This window comes from Microtus pennsylvanicus, chromosome 11, assembly GCF_037038515.1.
Source record: "Microtus pennsylvanicus isolate mMicPen1 chromosome 11, mMicPen1.hap1, whole genome shotgun sequence".
Lineage (NCBI taxonomy): Eukaryota > Metazoa > Chordata > Mammalia > Rodentia > Cricetidae > Microtus > Microtus pennsylvanicus.
In genome coordinates this window covers 9216720-9240680 of record NC_134589.1, presented here as the reverse complement: position 1 = coordinate 9240680, position 23961 = coordinate 9216720, and the positions used below count along the sequence as shown (strand labels likewise).

At 52.2% G+C, this 23961-nt stretch overlaps 2 protein-coding genes across 2 annotated transcripts; both read right to left on the bottom strand.

The window, feature by feature from the left end:
- Positions 1–107: 107 nt before the first annotated feature.
- On the bottom strand, positions 108–11418 carry Otop3 (otopetrin 3). Its single transcript, XM_075990403.1, has 8 exons — positions 11252–11418; positions 10821–10888; positions 6457–6870; positions 6221–6357; positions 5330–5388; positions 4947–5065; positions 1576–2396; positions 108–535 (listed from the first exon to the last, which is right to left on the bottom strand). Exons 1-8 carry the CDS (start codon positions 11416–11418, stop codon positions 365–367), a joined length of 1956 nt encoding a protein of 651 aa, XP_075846518.1. The 3' UTR covers positions 108–364.
- Positions 11419–14485: 3067 nt separating this feature from the next.
- On the bottom strand, positions 14486–23622 carry Otop2 (otopetrin 2). Its single transcript, XM_075942145.1, has 6 exons — positions 23283–23622; positions 22426–22562; positions 20881–20939; positions 20349–20482; positions 17315–18192; positions 14486–14997 (listed from the first exon to the last, which is right to left on the bottom strand). Exons 1-6 carry the CDS (start codon positions 23593–23595, stop codon positions 14827–14829), a joined length of 1692 nt encoding a protein of 563 aa, XP_075798260.1. The 5' UTR covers positions 23596–23622; the 3' UTR covers positions 14486–14826.
- Between the last annotated feature and the right edge of the window lie 339 nt (positions 23623–23961).

Genomic DNA, 23961 nt, shown 5'->3' with positions numbered 1-23961 from the left:
GGAGTTTTGAGCTTCCAGGATGTCCAGGAGCCCCTTCCACAGGACCAATCATCCCCTTTCCAGCCGCTAGATGCCATGATTTCACACTGACCCTCACAGACAGTAACCTTTGCCTGTCACCTGCGTACTCCGTACCACATGGGCTCTTGCGAAGGGCTGTGGTCAGGCTCCACGTCCAAGCCCTACCCTTGGTTTTGAGCTCCAGGTGGTACCTCCCCTCTCAGTCAGGCTGAGGAAAGATCACTTTGGGAACTCCGGGCAGGTGTCCGCACCCCTTCATGTGATGTGTCTGCCCAGAGAGGCCACGCTTCCTCTTCTGCCTTGGTATTCCGGGGCTTCTGCTGTGGCTGATTTGGCTGGGCACTCAGGCCCCCAGGTAGACTTCCACCAGTCCCCCAACAGAATGCATGCGATAGAAGACCCCCAGAGGCAGGCCGAAGTTGACAATGGTGAACCAGGTCCTGTAGCCGTAAAAATCCTTTTCCAGCCCGTTCTCAAACTCAGGGTGTATGCCAAACGCGGGCATCATCCACAGCTGGGGAGAGAGAGGAGGCTGCTGGGTGAGGGAGGGGCTCTCCCAAACCTTAAGATGCTCAGCTCATGTGAGGCTGACCTGGACCCTGCAGTTGGCCCAGCATTCATCCTGGGGTTTTCAGAGCAAGGTCCCCAGCCCTGATGTCTTTCTTACCCCCGACACGGAAAGTCATGGCCATGTTGGTTGGCTTGCTTGAGGCCTGGTTGAGCCCCAGAGGGTTCCTTATACATAGCATTTGGCAGGATCTCTCAGCCAGCAATCTACACTGCCAGGTTGGACTGTTTGTGCCCTAAGCCCCGAGCACAGGTTTTACTACTTCTAGTTACAGCCACCTGCATCCTTCCTGCTCTTCTGTGAGAATTTTACCCGTTTGCCAAAGCCCAGATCAACATCGTCCACTTTCCAGAAACACATGTTGGCTCTTGGGACGCGGGCTTCCGTCACTGAACTTACGACACAGTTTAAAGCTAATTTATCACTTCTTCTTGGCCTAGCCCAGCTGCTTCACATCTGGGGTGTGTTTCAAGCTAAACAACCCTGAGCTGTCCCATATCTGCCAGTTACAGGCGGTGAGAGCCAGGACTGAACAGACAACATACACTCCAGTTGGTCCAAAGGGGAGGGGGACAGACAGCAACACCGCCTGTCATTCGGAGGTGTGTTGATGACTAGAGGAGGTGTGGAGAGAGCGCATGGACCTTTGGGCCGGCTACTCAGCAGCCAGCAGATGCTAAGAGACCAGTGCTGACCTCTGACTCCACTAGGGTCTGCTCTTCCAGCCGAATTTAACATATGACGAGTTCAGTGGTCATTTTCTAACAGGCCCCCTGGCACCTTCCCCATCAAGACTGGAAGCTTCTGGGGGTCAGAGTCGTGCACATTTGTAAAGAGGGCTTTGCTGTGTGCTGAGCACATGAATTCACGCCAGGCAGCTTGCAGGGAGCCGCTGGAGATATTCCTGGCTCTCAGGCAGCATCAAGCGCTGCGCTAGAGACGAGTGACCACCCCCACACGCCAGGAGTTTCTGCCCAGATACTCACCGTGATGTTGCAGAGGATGAGGAAGAGCGAGATTTCCTTGAGCACCCTTCGTTTCCAATTGAGGTGGCTGTAGGAGTGAATGTAGGCCCGTGAGGCTCTCCGTAGATCCTGGCCCAGCTCCCTCAGGGAGCCTCTGCGGGGCAGCTCAGCATCCTGCTTCCCCATCACATCCGCATCCGGGAGCACAGGCTCCCAGAGCGGGCGGCGGTGCAGGCCCTCAATGATGAAGAGGTTCTGAGTGATGTGTTGTAGGATAAGCAGCAGGGAGTAGGCCAGGATGAGCTGGTTGAGCAGCTCGTGTGGCCGGGTGGCCACGATAGCCACGATGGAGAAGTAGGCGATGCCCATCTGGCCCAGGGCGGCGCCCATCAGCAGCACCACATCCAGGCTGCGGGTGGGGTTCTTGAGTGTGTCCAGTTCTCGCTCCTCCAGCCCATGAATGGCTGTGCCTGCCAGGCACGCCAGGCTCATGGTAGGCAGTACGACCACATAGTACGCATAGTAGAGGGTGAAGTACTGGCGGCCTATTTCAGGGCCGCTTGCCTCGATCTGGAAGAGCACAAAGACGCATACACCAGCCACCAGCGCCAAAAGGCCCAGCAGGGGCCCAAAGATGACCCCGTGCAGGCGGAAGGGTGGTCTGTTGGGATGGGCACCTGAGTGGGCTGCCAGGCGGCGGCCCACGTTCTTCCACATGACGAAGAGTACGGCACAGCAGATGAGGCAGTACTCCGTGCTGAATGGGTAGAGCATCAGGTAGCCCTTCCGGAAGACCTCGCACACCGTGGCGTTGAGACACATGCAAGTGTTCGTCTCGTTACCTGAGAGGGGGTAGGGAAGGAGGAGACAGCATCTCAGGCAGGCCCTGCACTGGAAACCCTAGTGCCAACGATCACTGGATTCGGACGGGACCCAGCCAGATGTTTGTTTTACAGATGTGGAAACATCTGAGGCTGGAGCATAGAGATTGGAAATCACAAAATGATCACTGTTTTACAAAGAGATTCGAGACTCCAGGTCCAAACTTTCACAAAGCATTTCAGGCACGCTCTCCCTGACTCCAAGCATCACCTCCACATATCGCTCCGTTGGCAGAGCAAACCCGTCATCTGCATAAGAAACCGGGCTGCCACACCTGAATGCGGTGACCGGCCTCAGCATGACACACTGGGGTAACTAGAAGTCAATGCCCCTGGGTGAATGCACCGTCTCACTGCACTCATGGGTGCCAAAATGCTTGAGCTGAAACCAAGTCAGACTTTGGGCTGCACATCTAGGAAAAGCAGAGGAGAGGGAAGGAGCCAAATGCCACCACTGGGAAGCAACTAGAAAACCTCAAGGTCATTTCAAAAAAGAATCTTTATTTCTTCAGAGATCACGCAGTGGGCTGTCCCTGCAGGATCCAAGTTCGGTTCTCAGCACCCACATCAGGGGCTTACGACCACCATAACTCAGGTTCCTCGGGATCTGAAGCCCTGCTGCCTCTGTGGACACCCACACTCTTGTGCACAGACTCTCACACACAAATAGCCACACGCAACAAATTATTTAAAAAAAAATAGAGTGTTAACCGAAGTGCCAGGTGTGGTGACACACCCCTGCAATTCCAGAGCTTGGGAGACCAAGGCCGAAGGATCTCAAGTTTGAGGCCAGCCTGGGCTACAGAGTTAACCTCTGTTTCAGAAAGTCAAGGATTAGGAATGTGGCTTTGTAGTTGAGCTCTTGCCAGTGTATTTTGAACCCCTATACTGCAAAAACAACAAACAAACAAACAAACAAGAATTTAAACTTGTAATAGTAGCTCACACCTGTAATCCCAGCACTTGGGAAACTGAGGCAGAAGGATCAGGAATTTGGGTTAGCCTTGGCTAACCTACCTCAGAAAAACGTAATCACTATGTCGTATATTTGGTGTGTGTGTGTGTGTGTAGGCTTGATGTTGATTTGTCTTCCTTACTTGCTTCTCCACCTAATGTTCTGAGATAGGGTCTCTCACTGAACCTGGTGTTTTGGCTAAACTGACTGGCCACTGAGCTCCAGAAATTGCCCAATAATAATGAATTGAAACTCTGGGTGTGGCTCAGTGGTAGAGCACTTGCCCTGCCTGAATGAGGCTCTGTTGCAACCTGTAGCCGCAGACATACAAACACACATCCATGACGTCACTGGACCCAAGCTTCCTCTTTGCACTTTTTGTGCAAAGTGCAAACAGAACGTAAGGGAAGGCCACAACATACAGACATGCCATGATTCACGCGCTGGGTGTGTGAATGCGTGAGAGCTGGTGCACACAGGCCATGATGCCGCCTGTGGGTGGGGCGGACACATAGGTGTGGCTGAATCCCACAGACTGCATGCTCCCATGTGGATTTATGGGATGTTGCTTCAAAGGGCGGACTATCCACACTCAGGATTAGCCAGATCGGATGATTTGGAGAGAGCTGTCTATCCACAAGTCTCCTTTCCCTCCTGGTATGTTTAGATATTAAGATTGCATCAGGACAGCATTCCTTTCAGCCCCAAAGAGGAGTTTTAGTCTCTTACAAAGAAAATGCAAATGGCATGGGTGGGCGTGTGCCTGAAGGCTTCTCAGTGATCCACTCAGCCAGGATCAGTAGCTGGTTTGCTGCGGGCAATGTGACTGCAGTGATTAGGACACCAAGTGCCAGGCCCTGATGGAGCATGAAGGGGACCATGGACACAATGAAGTGCGCGCGTGTGTGGTGTGTGTGCGTTGACACAATGAACTGTGTGTGTGTGCATGTGTGTGCGCATGTAAATGTGTGCACATGCACATACAAACCAGAAGACACTCAAGGGGATGTAGTCCCTTAGGAAGTATCTGCTTTTTTTTTTTTTTTTTTGGCAGTATCTCATTAGCTGTCAGTTCTAGAATGCCTGGCCAGTGAGCCCTAGGGGACTAATCTGTCTGCATGGTCTTTTTTTTTTCTTTTTCTTTCTTCTTCTTCTTTTTTTTTTTTTAGATAGGTTCTCACTGTGTAGCCCTAGCTGGCTTGGAACTCACTACGAAGCTCCTGAACTCACAGAGATCTGTCTGCCTCTACCTCCCAAATACTATGGGAACTAAAGGACTGTGCCACAGTGCCTGGCTATGCCTAGATTTTTACACGTGAGCTACCAGGGAATAAACACAGGTCCCTCTACTTGTGTGAGAAACAATTTATAGACTGAGCCATCTCTACAGCCCACACTTCTGTTTAACAATGACCTGGCCTCAGTGTGCTCCCAACTTCATAACTGTGTTGCCTCCCTAGTTGACGTGTGTGTGTATGTGTGTGTGTGTGTGTGTGTGTGTGTGTGTGCATGCACACACATGAATGTGATGGGTGGAACCTCTGGTCCCCTTGTACCTGAGAATTTTTCCATGAGGGCGTCGAGCTCGGCCTCAATCTCACGGTGCATGGAGTCATTGGTCACAGCCAGAACCCACAGCAGCAGGTTCGTGGCCAGGGTCAGCATGAGGCCACACCTGGAGGAAGGGCCACATTCTGCTCACACACGTGGCTTACACAGCCTGGATAGCTCCCAGAGTCCCATCCTCACCGTTCTCTGCTGTTGGGGTGACCGCTCAGTCTCAGAAGCAGATCACAGAGGTGGTAGGATTTTAGGAGCCCTTAGGGGTCACTTGGAATGCAGCCTATGCTAACCCGCAGCTTCAGGTCCCTCCTGTCTCGGGAAGCTGGAGAGTGGTGGAAACAGAGCCCCAGAAGACTCACCTGGGAAGATGTCTCACCTGGTGAGGTTGGTCTGCACCTGAACACAGTCTTTGCAGCGCCTCCACAGTACCCATGTCTGGAAGAGACAGGGGTCTTGAGCACAGGTGCTAGTGACCTCAGTTGTGTGTGTGTGTGTGTGTATGTGTGTGTGGTGTGGTGGTATATAGGGTGAGCACCTCAGTTGTGTGTGTGTGTGTATGTGTGTGGTGTGATGGTACACAGGGTGAGCACCTCAGTTGTGTGTGTGTGTGTATGTGTGTGGTGTGGTGGTATATAGGGTGAGCACCTCAGTTGTGTGTGTGTGTATGTGTGTGGTGTGATGGTACACAGGGTGAGCACCTCAGTTGTGTGTGTGTGTATATGGTGTGGTGGTACATAGGTGAGTACGTCAGCTGTGTGTGTGTGTGTGTGTGTTTGTGTGTGTGTGTGTGTGCAATGGAGGGAAGGCAGCTTCCATAAGGAAGCCTAGGTTGGAATCCTGGCTCTGCCATTTCCTTTTTTTGTGCAGTACTGAGCCAGTGGTAAGCATCCCGGGACTGTGGCTCGCTCGGCTGTGAAAAGGGCCTCCGTCTCCGCTGCTTGGGGAAGGGGAGACACCTACCTCGTGGGGAAAATAAGGGTGATGTAAGCACAGCATAGTAGAGACTCAACAGATGGAGAAGCCGGGGTATCTGGGAGCTGGGTAGAAGAACATGCAGGCACATCTAGACGAAGGTGTTTGTAGGTGTCGACAGGTATGTGTGGAGGCACACACCTGCAGGGGAGTGCTGCGTGGGTGTGGGCGCACAGAGGTGAGCTATGACTGGTGTATGTCTCTACCCTGGAGCATGGAGACGTTGCCTCTGTGGCTGGTTTTAGGTGGAGTGGTCTGTGTCCCTGCAGGTATGGGGGTGTGGGAGACCCGTCACCTGGACACTCATGAAGATGATCTCAATGATCGGAAAGATGAGCTCCACTTCTGACTTGCAGTGAATGTGACTCACATCGTAGCCCATGCGGAACGCATTCAGGCAGATAGTGCAGCTGCCGAAGAGCACCAGGGAGCCTGGCAGGAGAGGATGGGCGGGCAGTGGGCACAGGCAGCTGCTCCCAAACAGGTTCTCCTTCTCCAGCCCTCTCCACCCTCCTAGCACCAAGCGCTTACCCCTCACCCAAATGGGTCCTGCATGAGGGTCACGGTACAGCACTGCGTGGGGTTTCCGTGTGGTGCCCACTACGTAGTAGAGGAGCCATGACAGGGAGAGGACCTTCAGCGCGGCCAGCAGGATCCACACGTCGCCCAGAGTGACAGCCACGTTGTTGAAGATCATGCTACAGATGAATGCCCCACCCAGAAATACCACATTGAGGGCCAGGAGCCCCGAGAAGAGCTGTCCAGCCTTCTGGGCCTGTCGGTCTCTCCTCAACAGCAGGGAGAAATGCCGTGCTAGCCAGGACTTCTGCTTTGGAGGGCATGGGAGCCCTGTGTGATTGGTCGGCATGTCTGCTTGGTCATAGGTAGATGCTGCTTCGGTGGTCTCTGCTTCTGGAGGTGACACGGGTGTGACCTGGGCAGGGGCTGGAGAGAGAGAGAGAGAGAAAGAGAGAGAGAGAGAGAGAGAGAGAAGATCGGCTCACAAGAAGACCTGTGGTGGAGCCCACCCCAGCTCCTAACGTCTGTGCGGTAAGAGCATACTATGAAGCCCTTCTAGCTAGGACACTGGAGCTGCCCCATATCCCTTATGGGACTCAAGGTTGAGACAGACCAAGGTATATATACAGAAGTCCTTCATGCTGCACATGAGTATAAAGATCGAGAGCTGTCTTTCCCTCCCCACCCATGACTGGACCAGCTCACTTCTTTTTTTTTTTTTTAAGATTTTATTTACTTATTATGTATACAACACTCTGCCTCCATGTATGCCTGCATGCCAGAAGAGGGCACCAGATCTCATTACAGATGGTTTTGAGCCACCATGTGGTTGTTGGAAATTGAACTCAGGACCTCTGGAAGAGCAGACAGTGCTCTTAACCACTGAGCCATCTCTCCAGCCCCGCCAGCTCACTTCTTAACTCAATGCTTCGTCTTAAAGTGTGATAATAGCTTCGTCCAGTCACTAAGGGTTACTTGAGTGCTGTCCTTTCGTTGAGTATTTTTTTCAGAGCTGGATTTTTTTCCTCAGCAAAAGTCAATGTGAGCCTGCTTGTTTATAGAGAAATTCCACTCAAGAAATCAAGAGGGCAGGGGCTGGCTCCCTGATGGTGGGGTGTGATTGCCTACAGGGTTGTGTTGAGAAGGGTCCTGAGGTTGAGTTTTGGCTTGGTGGGAAGGAACGCAGTGGTCTGGAATAATACAGTGTAGTATCTGGAGATGCAGGCAAGGACTAGATGCCACCCACTGCGTTCACAATAGAGTTTCTTCTGCAGGAAGGATGAAGGAGCTGGAAGAGAGAGAGTCCCCTCTAGCTCCTAAGAACCTCGGTGCTCATAAATAAATAAGAAAAAAAGTGGTCAGGCAGTGGTGGCGCACGCCTTTAATCCCAGCACTCAGGAGGCAAAGGCAGGTTGATCTCTGTGAGTTTGAGGCCAGCATGGCCTACAGAGCCCCAGGATATCCAGGGATACACGGTGAAACCCTTTCTTAAAATACAAAAACAAAAAAATTATCACTATAACTAAAACGTATCTTTAAACTTAATGAAGGTTTGGAGGCAAAACTGTGATTCGCCAAGCTGCCGTGTGTACGGGATGGGTGAGGATCAATATGCATGTCATGCCCTTGACTTTAACTGCCCCAAATTCTGTCTGTTCTTAGTCTACTCTTGGCTGTCCTGTGAATGTGTTGCATAGCAAGAGGGCACAGCTTGGACCCTACTCTTTCCCTGAAAGTCTCTTGCTATTTCCTTGCTCATCTGAAGTTTTCTCTCAGGCCACCCACTGTCACCACTTGCTAGGGCCCAACCTTGGGCCACCCAATAGCTACAGTGCTGTCCCTTGAGGTCACTTAAGGCCCTGCTCCTCCCCAGTGGAACTGAGTTACAGCTGAGAAGGCATAGTTCTACAGCTTCTGCGTACTTCCCTGTTCCACGTCCTGGACGGCCCTCTGAGAGCTCCTGCCTCCAGGCATCCTGGCCTCAGGGCTCTGAGTTGGTGCCGACCCATCTCCTCCTTTTAATGTTCGTAATTCCAGGGTCCTTCTGGACTCACATGAGCTGGACTTTGTCTTTGCTTTTGTCCAGACCATGCATGCCATCAGATCCCAACCACGTCCGTCCCAGCTCGCACACTGCCTGCCTGCATCTTCCTCTTGTCCATCTCCTTCTCTCCTTCTTGGTTTCTCTCTTGTTAGCTTGCTTTCTTTATAGTCTGGCTCTGAAGCTCAAGCTACCATTTTTCCTGCCTCTGCCTCTCACGTGCTAGGAATAGACATACCTGCACACCCCTGGCTATTTAGATTAACCACTACCTTAGTCTGGAGCCCATCTGTTCTCTCCTGAACTAGCCTTCCTGCTAATGGTGCCTGTCTCCTGCTGAGAGTCCTGCAAAGACAGCCAGTAGCCCTCAGTATAAAGTCCAAGGCTTATGGGGCCTTACTGAGTGAAATGAGATAGTGTGTGCTAATGAAGACTTGGTGTACACAGAGCTCAAGGAAGAGCGGCTGCTGCTGCTGCTGCTGCTGCTTCCTGCTCCTGCCTTCAAGTACCTCCCCAGCCCCCACTGCTCTCCCCATGGGCTGCGGCATCCTGCTATAGTTTCCAGAATGCCGTCTGCTCTTGCTCACCTCCCTATCTTTCCCCATCTTTGTCTATGATCCCCACCTTCTTCCTCTTTGGGGACTCCAGTTGATCCTTCAGGACTCATTCAGGCTGGGTGAGGGCCCCTTCTTGCCACTCCCAGCATCCCTTGCTCATTGCTTTGCCCAGCATGCTCTATCTTCATTAAGGAACTTTGCTCTGTCTGTCCCTCTGTCAAGACCCTCCTAGGAAGCCCTCGCCTCAGTGGCCCTCACCACAGCTCCTCTGGGGCCCTGTTTTCCCACATACACCCTGAGCAATACCGAGGACTGGTAACTTCCAATGTTCTCTGTTGGACAGTGAAGTACTAAACTATGAACCCCTTTCAAGACTTTGTAAACAAGTTTCACTACTCCTCTAGTCCATCCGGTCATCCTTGGGAACAATTCTACCTCCTTCCTGTCAAGCCCCTGGCCACACCCAGGCTCCTCAAATCCATTCAGACCCAAGTAGAGGACTCCATGTTTTCCATGTGGTCTCTTGGCTCCCTCTTCTGGGGGCACTTTTTCTCTTGCCTGTCAACTCCCACCAATGCCGCTCACCCACCTCTTCATGTGGAAGCCTTCCCTCTGCCCAAGCAGACCTGTGGCTACTTTGTTGGGCCACTCCTCTGCTGAGCGTGGGTGTGAGTGTGCACCATTCAGGACTGGTTCCCTCAAGATCTGGGACTCCTCCAGGGCAGAGAAGGGGTCCTGTTCCACTTACCTCTTCAAATCTAGCACAGTCCTAAAAGCCAGCCTGACCACCCTGGACCCCATTGTTTCCTGGGGGGGGGGGGGCGCGGGATTTTAGAGCCAGAGCTGCGGGCAGAGACCCTGCCCCTTAACCCTTTCCATCCTGGGGCAGCAGAGGAGGCGGTCCAGATGCTTATCTTTCTACCTTCCCTACCCAGGTTGAGCAAGGTAAGGCTCCTAGGACACCTCCCTGCTCCTTTTCTGCCAGCTCTGGTGGCTCCACCTCATCGTCCCCACTCCCTACTGATGGAGAGCCCAGACGGCATTTAGCATCTCTGTGATCTTGGCCAAGCTACTTAGTTTCTATAGTCAGTGTCCTTGTTCATCCGTGAAATGAGCCAGCAACTACGGAACAGGAAAGCCCGGTACTCAATAAATCTGGCTCCGCTTGCTTGCATGGCCATCTAGCTCACAGCCTCCCTCTCCAGAGCCTCCTGCATGCTGGGCTGGTGTGGTACCACTGAGCTACATCCCCAGCGCAAAACATTCTTGAATGAATAAGCAAAGGAACGAATACATGATACTCCTCTCAGGAGTTTTGTCCGAATTTAGTAATTCAATTCATGGAGAGACATGATGATGAACCGCGCCTAATAGATGTTTGTGAACTTCCCTACAGATCCCAGAGAGACTGAAAGGTTGGACTTTTCCGCTTAGACTCCAGGCCTTGGAGTGGGGGTGTGTGGAGACCCTGGAGAACAAAGTTTCAGGTGCTCTCCCTTCAAAGGGTTGGAATTTTAAGGTTTCCCCCTGCTCCTATGCCCGTGGTTCAGTGCTCCACCAGCTGTTATCAAAGGGGCAAGAATAGTTCACAGACAGGCAAGGTATTAGGATGAACATCAAGGGGTCCAGGAAAAAAGTTAGAACTAATGCGCTTGGAACCAAGTAGAACTCAGCCATCCTTGGCATGCCTCTAGGCACGACGCCATTCCAAGGGAGGTCCTAGACACCAAACTGGTTTATGGATGGCATTCAGAGGCGAGCGACGAAAGAAGACGAACCGTCGGGGCCACGAAGCCAATAGTGCAGGGCCAGTTCCGTGGGAGGCTGAGGAGCACAGGCACGGAAGCTTCGGGATTTCGTTCCGAGCCAAGCCGGGGAGAGAGAGGTCTAGGCAGCCTCAACACCAACCATCCATCCAGGTTTCAGGATTCTTTCAGGTCCGGGCACCCTCTTTGGGCTGCGAGGACCCTTGAACCCGAAAGTGAAGTAGAGAGGAGAAGATGGGCACAGAGCCAGAGTTGGGGTGCGCGATACAGACGAGACAGTCTCGGGTCTCCCCCCCTCACTCTCCCCGTTCTTTCCAGTCCTTGTAGCTCCCGGCTCATGAACCCCACTTTGGAGCAGTGAATGTGAGGATGGGGTTCCAGGGAAGGTTTAGTCAACTATTCCCGAGCACTCGGGGGTCCCAGCTCGAGCTGGGGAGCCCTACCTGAGGTCTGCGAAGCCATTCTCGCGGGCTCCCCAACGCCTGAATTGCAGCGCGTATCTTCCGTCCAGGTGAGGTCCCAGGAGCCCTGGGACAGATGCCTCGACGCCCTTTCCTCCCCCCACCCCCCCGCGAGACTGCGCAGCCGCCGCTTGGGCTCCAAGGCCCATCGATTTTTCTGTTGACTTTGGGAACCTCATTAATCTCTCGTTAATTACTCCGCCGGGGGCTCGGGCACAAGACGGGCAGCCAATGGTGAGGCGGCTGCGCGGGAGGGCGTGGCAGGAGGCGGGGCGGACGTCGGGGGCAGGGTCTGAGTGGGGGCAGCTCCCAAGGTGTTTTGGGGTGCTTTGTTCTCAGCCTCGCACCGAGAACTTGCTGGCTTCAGGCTGTCCTTGCCTGTGGTGTCTGAGCTACGAATGGGACCCTCTTCTTTCCGGGTCTAAGTCGCCTCTTTTCCACACACTACCTAGCTGACCTAGCTCCAAAGCAGCCTCCTGGGATGATCTTTCTGCGTTACATGAAACCTGAAGTTGGGGTAGAAGAGACCCAAGGCTGAAGATGGGATTAGAAGGCAGCAGGGGAGGCAGTCTTTAGGGTCTTCTCTGGTCCTCCTCTTTTCCTCTCCCTCCCCTCTCCTTCTCACTGCCCCATCACCCCCACCCTCAGCCTCAAAGACCTGTGGACCTCACGGTGATGACAGCCAGGTATTTCCCCTCTGATGTCTCCAGTGCTCTAAGTGTCACTGTTCTCTTCCCCCAAATGCCACCATTCCCAGCCTAATCCAGGTATGGCCCTCCCTTCCTGCTGGCTGTGACATCTCCATTTCAATCTCTCACACACACAACCAAACGGACTGACGCTGGCGAGGTGGCTCAGTGGGTAATGGCTCAGGGGGATCTGGGTTCCAAACCTAGGACCTATAAGGTGGAGGGAGAAAACTGATTCTGCAACTTGTCCTCTGACCTCCACGGATATGCACCGCAGCAGGTGACCACCCACATGCATGCACACGCGCAGAGAAATTAAAATGTAATAAAATAGGAAAACAAATAAGCCCAGTGATACACACTTGTAATCACAGTACTTGGGTGGGGAAGTACGACCATCTGGAGTTAAAGGCCATCCTTAGCTACAGGAGGGAGTTAGAGGCCAGCTGGACTCCATGAGACCCTATCTCAAAAAACAAACAAAAACAAAACAAAACAAAAACCCCCAACGTAACATGATACAAACCCAGCTCTGTCCCTCTAGCTTTCCTGCCTCCACCTCTGTACACAGCTGGAGCAGAGCGGAAGTCTTGTGGCTTTGGAGGGGTTCCTGAAGACCCCAAGCAACTGTACTTACTCTGGGGGTAAAGACTCTCTTAAGCTGGAACCACCTCTTATGTCTATACTAAGAACTCATGCTCCCGGCGTTCCTGAGATGTTTGAAGGAAAAATGTCTGCCGCTTGGGGTTAATGGGTTCAGATGCGTGGGAGCATTGCCTCCTGTAGAGATCCATAGCATAGGAGAGTAACAATGACTGGCAACGATCCATTGCATATTTCACAACAGCAACTAAGGGGACTTTGAATGCTCCCAACACATGCGCTCCACGTTCTCGGTCTGAGGCAACCAATATGCTAGTACGTGGACTGGATCCTGACACATTGTACTCTGAAATGTACACTTACATTTACAATAACTATGTGTCAATTAAAAAAAATGTCAGTAGCCAAGCTGTGGTGGCGCACGCCTTTAATCCCAGCACTTGGGAGGCAGAGGGAGGCGGATCTCTGTGAGTTCGAGGTCAGCTCAGTCTACAAGAGCTAGTTCCAGGACAGCTAGGACTGTCTCAAAAAAAAAAAAGTTAGTAACAACAACAAAAACCTCTACTGCTGGGACTGGATAGATGGCTCAGTGGTTAAGAGCACTGACTGCTTCTTCCACAGGACCCAGGTTCAATTCCCAGCACCCACATGGCAGTTCACAACTGTCTGTAACTCCAGTTCCAGAGGATCTGACACCTTCATACCAATGCACATAAAATAAAGTTAAGTAAATAATATATGTTTAAAAAAAAAACCCTACTGCTCATAAGAAAGAAATCTGAGGGCCGGGGAGACAGCTCAGTCAGCAAAGTGTTTGCCACAGAAGCGAAGACCTGAATTGGCTCTCTGACACCACATAAAACATTGGGTGTAATTGCACACCTATAATAGAAGGGCCGGGAGGAGGGCAGGAGGGTCTCCGGAGCTCAATGGCTAGGCAGTTGTGCTGATTTGGTGAGCTCCCCATGAGAAAGCCTGTCTTCCATGATAGGGGCTGGAGAGATGGCTCAGCGGTTAAGAGCATTGGCTGCTCTTCCAGAAGACCCACACGCTGCACACAACTGTTTGTAGCTCCAGTCCCACAGGATCTGGTAGCACCCAGGCAGGCAAAAACAATGCAAGCACCGTGCAGAACCCCAGAATTCACGGAAATGGTAAATGCCCGGTGGCTGCGGTGGCTTGTTTGCCTTAGAAAGCAGAGCTGGAATCCCCAGGGTTAGTGGGCTACCAAGATTAGCCACAAGAAGTGAACTCTGAATCCGACTGAGGGACCCTTCCTCAAAGAATAGACGAAAGTGGAAAGGTAGGTGATTCCTGACACCAACCTCAGGCCTGCACGTGTCCTCACACACATGTATACACACACACACACACTCATACACACACACACACACACACTCATACACACACACACACATACACCCCCACACACCTGTATGGCACACCTTCACACATGCATGTATACACGTATACCCTCACACACATGTACACACATGGGGTTGGAAGAGTGCAATGTAGAGAGCTCCCTGAGGTTGACCTCTGGCCTCTACACTCACCCACACATGTGTACAGTACACATACACACATACACACAGTCGACAGACTGCTGTTGCCGATAGAAAGGCTCTGGGTCTCTGTATCCGTGAGCCTCAGTTTCCTTTTTGTAAAGCATGGGCATTAGATGAAATCAGTCCTCACTAACTTCCCCCATAGCATCAGAAAGGCGACTACATCCATGGGCCCTCCCCTGGCCCCTCCCAGTCATTCTGTCATCCACTGCTCAGAAAGTCTACCGCTTGGACTCAGCTCAGCTCACCCACGGAAAAGGCGGATTTCTGAAAACCTTGAACCTTTGCAGCTCAGATCTCCAGGTTCCTCTCCAGTGATCACCGCAGGCAAGGCAGCTGAGACAAGAATTGGCGACGGAAGTGCAGGTGCAGGTTTATTGGTTCCTAGCTCCAGACAGTGCACAGGCCACACGGCTGGGATTAGAGAGAGAGCCAGAGACAGTATTTCCAGATCCTGTCTGGTCCTAGGCAATGCTTCAGGGAATTATTTCCCTGCCTCAGTTTCCCTGGGCTCCAGGGTCATGAAGGAGTAGATGGGTGGGCATGTCTCGATTTTGATTTAAAAATTCATCCTGAAAAAATAAACTTTGGTGAAAATTCTAGTCTTGGGCAGACAGGGAGAGAGCGCCAGCCCTCTTCAGCCCCAGAGGTGCTGGGGCTCCTCTGCCCTGTCTCGGTGTGGAGCTGTGTGGAGCCATCAGGACAGCACGTAGACCTCCAGCAGGCTGGAGACAGCATGCATTCGGTAGAAGATGCCAAAAGGCAGGCAGATGTTGACGATGGCCGCCCAGAGGGAGTAACCGTAAAAGTCCACCTCCACGGTATTGCTGAAGTGTGGGCGGGCACCGAAGGCAGGCATGATCCACAGCTGTCGGGGGAGAGGGGCGCATCAGGAGCCTGCTGTGACGTCTCTGGGCTTTGTTGAGCATGGAAGGTTGGGATCCCAGCCTTCTAGCTGGGTGGCCCATCAGGGACTGTCACCCAGGGCTTATCTCCAGCATTGAGGACAGGGTTTGGATGAGGAGCTGAGGAAGTGTGTCTAACTAGACGGGTCCACTCTTAGCTGAGGACGGGCTCGAAGTCACTCCTCCCACCCCTGGCCTTCCTATGCAATGGAAGTTTCAATAGGTGACATAAGCCACTGACAGAAACAGCCAAAGGGGCAGCGGGGAGGAGTGTGCCTGAGGACTGGTGGAATCAATTAAGTCTAAGGTGATGGGGTGTGGGGAGGTTTCAAAACCCAGCCAGGAGGCCACCCCACTCCAACCCTCCACGAATCAATTAAGTCTAAGGTGATGGGGTGTGGGGAGGTTTCAAAACCCGGCCAGGAGGCCACCCCACTCCAACCCTCCACGACTGCTACTTCTGTTTCACACCTCCTCCTTGTCCCTTCCCTGTGTGGGAGAAACCAAAGGCTAGAGTCCTGCTTCACCTCCAAATAGGAACTCAGATCTTCCTTATGGGTGTGGGATATGGAACAAAGAAACAAGTCTTCAAGGCTAGCCTAACCCTTATGCCAATTACTCCATTCTCGGGGGACATCACAGTCTCTCCCAAGTCTGGTTCTGTTCTAGAAAATGACAGATGGGAGGAGGCTGCCAAGAGTGATTAGGATGCTGGGCAGTGGTGGCACACGCCTTTAATCCCAGCATTCGGGAGACAGAGGCAAGGTGGATCTCTGAGTTCGAGGCCAGCCTGGTCTACAGAGTGAGTTCCAAGACAGGCAGGACTGTTACATAGAGAAGCCCTGTTTCAGAAAAAAAAAATTAAAAAGAAAAATAATGAGAAAAAAAAGAAAAAGAAAAAAGTGGTTTGGACTCAGATACTTGAAGCAAGAACAGCCTCTTGAAAGGTAGCGCTCAACCTCAAGGCTAGGCTGAAGGTGGAGGTGGGGCAGAGGCAGATGTGCGGTCAGAGCTTGAAGACTGAGGTTTTTTTTCTTTAAAGCAAAATTGACTGTTGGAAGTCTGCATGGGGGCTCACAGTCCCAGCCTCAGGATCTGACTGCATTAGGATGTTTCTATGTTAGCAATCCTCTGTTGGAGGACATTGTCAAAACGGCTGCTTTTGGACTGAGTCGGATTTCATTAGAGATTTTTTTTTTGGCTTGAGATACACAGTTGTCATTTTGTGTAACTGGGGGACTGGTTAAAGAACTGGCCCTGGAAGCAACAGTTTATGGAACCAGCACACAAGCATGCTCAAGTCCCTTACATAAAATGATACATAAAATAACTTACGTATATCTTCTTGTACACTTCAAATTACTTACTCTGTTCAATATATATATATATATATATATATATATATATGTGTGTGTGTGTGTGTGTATGTGTGTGTGTGTGTGCTATGGAAATAGCTTGTACTTTGTTTTGTTTAGGGCATAATGACAAGGAAAAAATACATTCAATATGATCGGAATTTTTTTCACTAATATTTCCCTTCCAAGAGTTGCCCAAATCCTGGGGCATGGGACCTGCAGACCTAGAGGCTGGCTGTCCCCATAGAGGCATGTTCTGTATCAGCTATTTCCGTGTTGGGGACCGTGTCTACACTGGGGCACGACTATGCTGGTTGCAGCTATGCTAGGAACGTTTCTCTTGGGGGCACCATCTTACTATGAGGGTTTCTGCTTTGGGGTATTTCTTTCCAGAGAACATACTTGTAATAGAAGTCTCTCACTCTTTATAGGTGGCTTTGCCAAGTCACCTGGGAGGGGGCAGCTGTTGTACACACCGCTCTTCCCAGCCGGCCCTCTGCTCCATCCTGCCAACAGACTGCTCACACTTACGCTCTCTGCGACTTCCTGAGGCTGCTCCAATTATTCTGAGAAGCAAGCAGGTCACAAGATCCTGGGAGCAGTCACACCTCCCACCTGGAGGTGAGGGCCTTAGCCCTCCCGCTCTCTCTCTCAGCTCCCTCTCACTTCCACCCAGCCCCCATGCCAGCCTTCCTGGGACCCCTCCCTCAGGTGCCTACGTGACAGAGGGCTGGGACTGCATGCTCCCTGTTTGCCCTGAAATGTTATTTGCCTAAAGGCTGCAGTAGTTCCTCTATGAACCTGCTTCTGTATAAAATTCTAGAATGAGCCTTTGGCAAGACAGAGAAGGTTAAGTGATCAGCAGTCCTCCCCCAGTCTAGGGGCACTCCCACCCCATTTGCCCTCACCTCCCTCAACTACTCACAATGACATTGCAGAGCAGGAGAAACAGAGAGATGTCTTTGAGGCACCGCCGTCGCCAGTGGCACCTGGGAGCTGAGATGATAGCCATCGCTTCCTGAGGACTTTCTGGGTTGGGGCTGACCAGCCTGGGCGTGGGCGGGCAGGAGGGCAAGGTGTGAATGGCATCCAGGTTGGTAAAGGTGATGCCTTGGCAGGACTCCTTGGGGGGCATTTCGCAAGGCTCGGCCCCAGGCGGTCCCCGATGGAGGCTCTCAATGATGAACACATTCTGAAAGGTGTGCTGAGCAATCATAAGCAGAGCGTGTGACAGATTGAGCGCCCCCAGCAGGTCCCGGGGTGAGCCCACTACCACAGCCACGATAGAATAGTACGAGATGGCATACTGGCCCATCGCGGCGCCCATTAGCAGAGCTACATCCAGGGTGCGTGTCGGGTTCTTATGGTGGTCCATGGCCCGGCGATCAAAGCGATAGATGACTGAGCCACTCAGGCTGACCAAAGTCATGAGCCCCAGACAGGCGATATTGAAGCTGTAGTAAGTGACCAGGGCCTGCTGGGTATTGTCTCTCTCGCCGCTCACCTGGACCTCATAGAGGATGAAGACGGCCAGGCCCACAACGAAGAGTAGCAGGCCCAAGATTGGACCCGCAAAAAAGGTCTCCCGGAAGAGGCTGACCCTGGACGGCGTGTGGCCGTGGCCGTGGGTGGAGCCAATCAGCCTTCCCACGTTCTTCCACATGACGTAAAGCATGGTGGAAGCAAAGAGGCTGTACTCGATGTTGAAGGGGTACAGGTAGAAGTAGCCTTGCTGAAAGATCTGGCAGATGGCGGTGCTGCAGGGGCACGGGTCTCCTCCGGCTGTGCTGCCTGCACGTTCTGCTGTGGAGAGAAGGGCACAGGGCTGGGCTCTACCCTCCTCTTCCAGTCTGTGACAAGCGAGGGCATGGGTTCCCTCTGCCAGTTACCACTGCAGCCCAAAGGACTCCGTAGGGTCTGGCTTCTTCATTCCCTCTGTAATTATTTATTGTGCCCGATGCTACAAGACAAATCAGTGCTAAAAATAAAACAATAAAAATCTGGGGCTTGGGCTGGAGAGATGGCTCAGTGGTTAAGAGCATTGACTGCTCTCCCAGAGGACCCGGGTTCGATTCCCAGCACGCAACATTGTCCGTTACTCCAAAATCTGAAACCCTCACAGACATACATGCAAGCAAAACATTATTGCAAATAAAAATCAATAAATTTTAAAAGTCTGGGGCCTGGAGAAGTCTCAGTTTATAAAGTACGAGGAATGCGGGCATAAGAACCTGAGTTTGACTCCACAGTACCCATGTAAAAGGTGTGGCATGGTGGTATGTATGTGCCCAAAATCCTTGTGCTTGGTAGGCAGAGGCAGGGTGTCCCTGAGACTTGTTGGTCAGTCAGTTTAGCTGAAGCTGAGGTCCAGATTTAGTGAGATAACTTGCCTCAAAAAGTGAGGCGGAGGACCAGGCTGATGGCTCAGCAGGTAAGAAGGTGCTTGCTACCAATTACTACCAAGCCTGTGGACCTAAGTGTAATTCCCAGGACCCACATGGTGGAATGAGAGGCCCAACTTCTGAAAGCTGCTTTATGACTTCTGTGCACACACGTGCACACATACACACACGCATGCATACACACACACACACAGAGATTCTATAAATATATAAATACCTGTAAAAAAATTAAAAGAAAAGAAAGAATTGAGGAGCCACTTAACATTGTTCTCTGGCTTGTGCACACACCACACACACACACACACACACACACACACACACACACACACACTCAAACACAAAAAGAAAATGGGGACTGCAAGTCTGTGAACCTCCATTTCTCCAGTCCCTCCTGATTCGCGGGGACCCCTTGTTCCCTGAGTTAGGCAGGCTCTGGACCTCATAAAAGAAAGTGCTTTCCCCAAGGCCAGCCCCCTACAGCTCTCCCTGCATCTGACAGCTCAGAGCTCCAGCTGCTGTGTCCAGACCCCCACCACGATTCCCATCACTGCAGTTTGGGTCACATCGAGAAGGTTTAGAATGGGCTGTCCAGAATGCCTGGGGCCTCGGCTAATGGCTGCACCCCAGCTGGATCTGTGGATGAAGAAGCTGAGGCCCAGTGAGGTCTGAGAATTGTAATGGGCGAGCCAAGGAAAAATGCCTGACTCCCAACACTGTAGCCTCTCCTATGGTGACCTCCTCTCTGGGGCTGTGGTCTCCACCATCGAAATTCCCTGTATACACCAGGTGGTTCTTACCAGTCCTTCTACACTGGGGTCTCTTTGCAGGCCAGGGCTGTGCTTCCAATTTCTAAAGCCTCCCTTGTGCCAGCAGGGGTTGTGGGTATAAGTGGGAGTCTTAGCTATCTAGTTTGGTCTTGGATAGAGGAGAAGCCCAGAGATCTAGAACCAGTGGACTGTGAAGGATGCTCTTTTTCAGGGGAACTCACTGGCTAAAAGCAAAGGTGCATTTGAACACTTCCATTTTAGGCTCTATGACCTTGGGCAACTATTTACCTACCTGTGCTGAGTTTCTGCTTCTATAAGATGGGAACATTAATCATATTTATCTCCAAAGGGAAGTTGTTAGAACACTTCAGGCATTTTGCACCAAGCAAAGCTGCCATATGTTCAAGTGATGTCATCATGAGGTCACCACCCCCATGGGGTGGGGGTTGCCTTTCTTTCCTCCCCAGGCTGGAAGGCTGAACCACACTGTCTCCCTTCCCTTTCTGTAACGTCATCAGTCTCGCCCTCCCTGCTGGAAGCTTGGGCTCCTTCTTGATGGGACGGAGACCCAGAGAGTATGGCCAGGACCCTCAAGGGTGAGGAAACACGTCATACACTCTTGTTCCTTGTTGCCTCCACCCACACACAGGGAGCGTCTGGAGCAGGAGGAGGCTCCGGCTTCTACCTTTACCACCATGCCCTGGCAAAGACATGGTTGACTGACTGTAAATACGCCAAGCACCCATCCAGCGCCTGGCAGCCGCGGGACCAGTGCTTACAGGAAACTTACGGTCAGGGGTGAGGCGGGAGTGGCTGCTGTTGCCGTAAGAGCCGCTGTAGGAGTGGGCCTGGTGCACAGACTCATCCACGACGGCTGCCATCCAGACGGCTAGGTTGGTGGTGAGGGTGAACATGAGCCCACACCTGTTTCAGAGTGATGGACGAGGAGAATAAAAGGCTCGTGAGTCTTGGACTCACTATGGGTCCCTGGCAAAGCAAGGCAGCGTCAGGAGCCCTCCTTAGAGATGGAGTTATGAAACGAGAAGGGCAGATGGACGGACCCCCGTGAACATGGGAATTGAACTTGGAAGCCAGACTCGGCCTGGTGGGATCCCAGATAAGAGAGGGCCAGCAGGTGTCTGAGGCTCAGGCCCCACTAGGGGAAAAGGCACAGTTTAGGCAGTGGAAAGTAAGCGCAAAGAGGAAGGGGTGGCTGACACCCCACCCAAGACTGAGAGGGAAGAGCCGCCCCCAGGACGACAGGCTTCCTCTCTCATGTCAGGTGAGCCCTTGGCCCACAGACATTGAGCTGTGCTTCTTACCGGGTCAGGTCCAGGTGGGTGTGGATGCAGTCTTTAGCAGAGACCCAGAGGAAGTAAGTCTACAGAGAGAGAGAGGGGCCAGGCTCAGTACCATGTACACGGGCTGATCTCCGGAGCCCAGTGCCCACCCACACCTAATATAACATTTCCTCTATCCCAAGAACCCTTAGACTAATCGAGTTTATTTTAGCGTTACAAAAGGAGAAGGAATAATTTCTCTTTCTACTCTATACTTCAGCTTGTTTAAAAAAAAAAATAGTGGCTTTCTGTTCCTTAAAGCTTGGGGAAATGCCAGACATTTTCATCTTGATGAGATTTGAGAGGGGAGCCAGAGTGATAGAGGAGCAAGTGGAGTTTTGGCTACCAAGTGATGTTTTTCTGGGAGCAAGGTCAGGCTCAGACTAGATCTTGCTCAAGGTCTCAGGGTAGAAAAAGTCTCTGGGGTTTTATTGTTGTGATTGAGACAGGTTCTCTGTGCAGCTCTGGTTGACCTTGAACTCCATATGTAGAGTAAGCAGGTCTCAGACTCACAGTTATCTGTCTGCCCCGGCTTCCCAAGGGCTAGTCTTGAACTCATTATACATCAAGAAGTAACTTTGAACTCCTGACTGCCCTGTTGACACCTCTGGCGTCTTGGTTCACATCCCCTGTTGTCTTCTTCCTTTGTGGACTTGAAAGGCCTTGCCCTCATCTGAATGCCACTAAATCCCTGCCACGGGACTTACCTACACGGAGGTGTTTGTGTTTTCATTTTTCCTGAGCATTCTTCAAACTTATGAAATGTAAAAGGCTAAAGCTACAGTAAGTGTCTCAGCCACATGTGTGCAGAACTATGGACATCTGGGTGTCAGGGGGATGCTTCAAGGCGTGGCACCATCCCCCGGTCATCTTGCTAATGCTACAAGGTCCCATGCAAGAGCACTCCTGCCTCAACTCAGTCAGCTCTTTCAAAAGGATCTTTATGCAACACATTAAAACAAAAAAGCTAGCGAGCCAGGTGTGGCACACTCCTGAAATTCCCGATCTTGGGAGGTGGACGCGGGAATTCAAGGCTAGTCTGGGCTGTGTGAAGTGAGTCACAAGAGGACAAAGATAAGAAAGTGATTGGAACTTGTCTGAAAAATCATCATTACGGGATGTCCTGCCTCCTAAACAAACATCAAGCGTGGAGCTATGACCAAGGTCAAACAAGCCGTAGCCATGGTCATGGTCACAGCACAACCCTAGGCAGAGCGTCTGATGTCCTCCGTGGACACCCCAAGGTTCTACCAGACAGGGATGGCTGTCACAACTCACACCTCCTAGGTGTTAATTACTGGCACCATTTAGGTTGAAATAAAGTTGCAGCACCCCTAAGTAGGAACTCACATTTAGACTTCATGAGTCAGTGTTTCCTCGTTTATGGACTCATATGATCCCTACCACAGTCTGACTCGGTTTACCAAATTGCTCAGGGCTAGGGGGTGGTATGTGTGAAACTCAGATCTCCTGAGCTCCTGCCAAGCATCAGGCTCTTCCCCCTATGGGGACATTCCTTCAACCCACCTGGACAATGACAAACACAGCTTGGATGATGGGGTGCAGGATCTTGATGGCCGACTGGCACTCCAAGAAACTGGAGTAGTAACCAGTCTTGAAGACATCCATGACGAGTGTGCAAATCCCAAACAGCACGAGCCCACCTGAGAATCAGGGTTAGCAGGGGAGTAGTGTATCAGGGAGGCAGGAGAGAGGGCTTGTAGGGTGGAGGATAGGTTCTGAAGGTGAGCGGTTAGCTGGGTGTGTGTGTAGGGAATAGGTGGACAATTGGGTGGGAGAATGGATGAGTGGAGAGGTTGGGAGGGTGATGAATGGGTGGATGGATGGACAAGTGGATGGACTGAGAGGTTATTGGGTGGGTGGGTGAGGGCAGGAGCAGGCAGATGGATGGAGGAAGGAATGGAGAGTGTGAGGGACAGAGAAATAGAGCATGGATAGGAACATGGGCAAACTGAAGGACTGGGAGATGAAGAGGTGGGTGGGAGATGAGTGCACAATTGAGGGGGAAGAGGGAGGACATCCTGTGTCCCCTCCATTGCACAGACAAGGGAAAGCCTTGTCGGCTGCTATTGTCTTTTACTTTTTTTGGTCTGCATACAAAGGCTCTGCATGGCCATCCCTGTCCAATCTTTAGACAAGCCAAAGAAGCTTCCTCCACCTCTCCATATCCTCTAGGATCCGTTTCCCTCTCTCCACCCCCTCACTGCGTCCAACCCCAATAAGTTTTCAGCCACATCACCCTTCCCAGGGAACTTTAAGCAAACCTGTCTCCCCAAAGTCACACCCCGAGGTCCTCCAGGAGCCCCACAGACTGCAACCTCCCACCGTGCCCATCCCAGTCTTGTCCTCATATCCCAGGGCACCTCGGAGCCAGATGGGGCCGGCGTGTGCATCCCGGTAGGGTACCGCATCCGGACAGCGCGCAGTGCGGAGGAGGTAGAAGACTATCCACAGCGCGGCCAGCAGCATCATGGTGGTGAGCAGCGCGAACACGTCGGTGTCATACACGGCCACCTTGTTGAAGGCACCACCGCTGATGAGCGTGGAGGCGAGCAGCAGAACGTTGACAGCCAACAGCACCGACAGCAGGCGGCCGCCCTTTTTCCACACCTCACGGGGGCTGGCCTGTGGCCCTGGCAGGCTCTCCTTGGGGTGCTGGGCCAGTTCCTCCGACATGGTGGGGGCGACTGGAGGAGGTTGAAGGGATCACTGCGGGGGTCGAGGGGGAGGGGAAGGACGGGATTCCAGGTCAACCCAGGGGGCTCTCCTTTCCTCCTGGAATGGATTTGGGGACCCTGGAATGTGGGGACTAAGGGTGCTAGACCGAGCCCTGGGGAAGAAGAAGAGAAAAACTGAAGACTGAACCTCTCCCACCTGGACCGGAAATATTGTACTGAAAGAAGCAAGGGCACTAGGCCGGGTCCCGCACAAGATTCTGCTCCCCAAATCCTACGGTACCCTGGCCAGGGGCACGCACCTGGCTGCACTGGTAGCCGACAGCAAGTTGGGGGTCAAGGGGCAGCGAGCGTCTCCTCTCTCCCA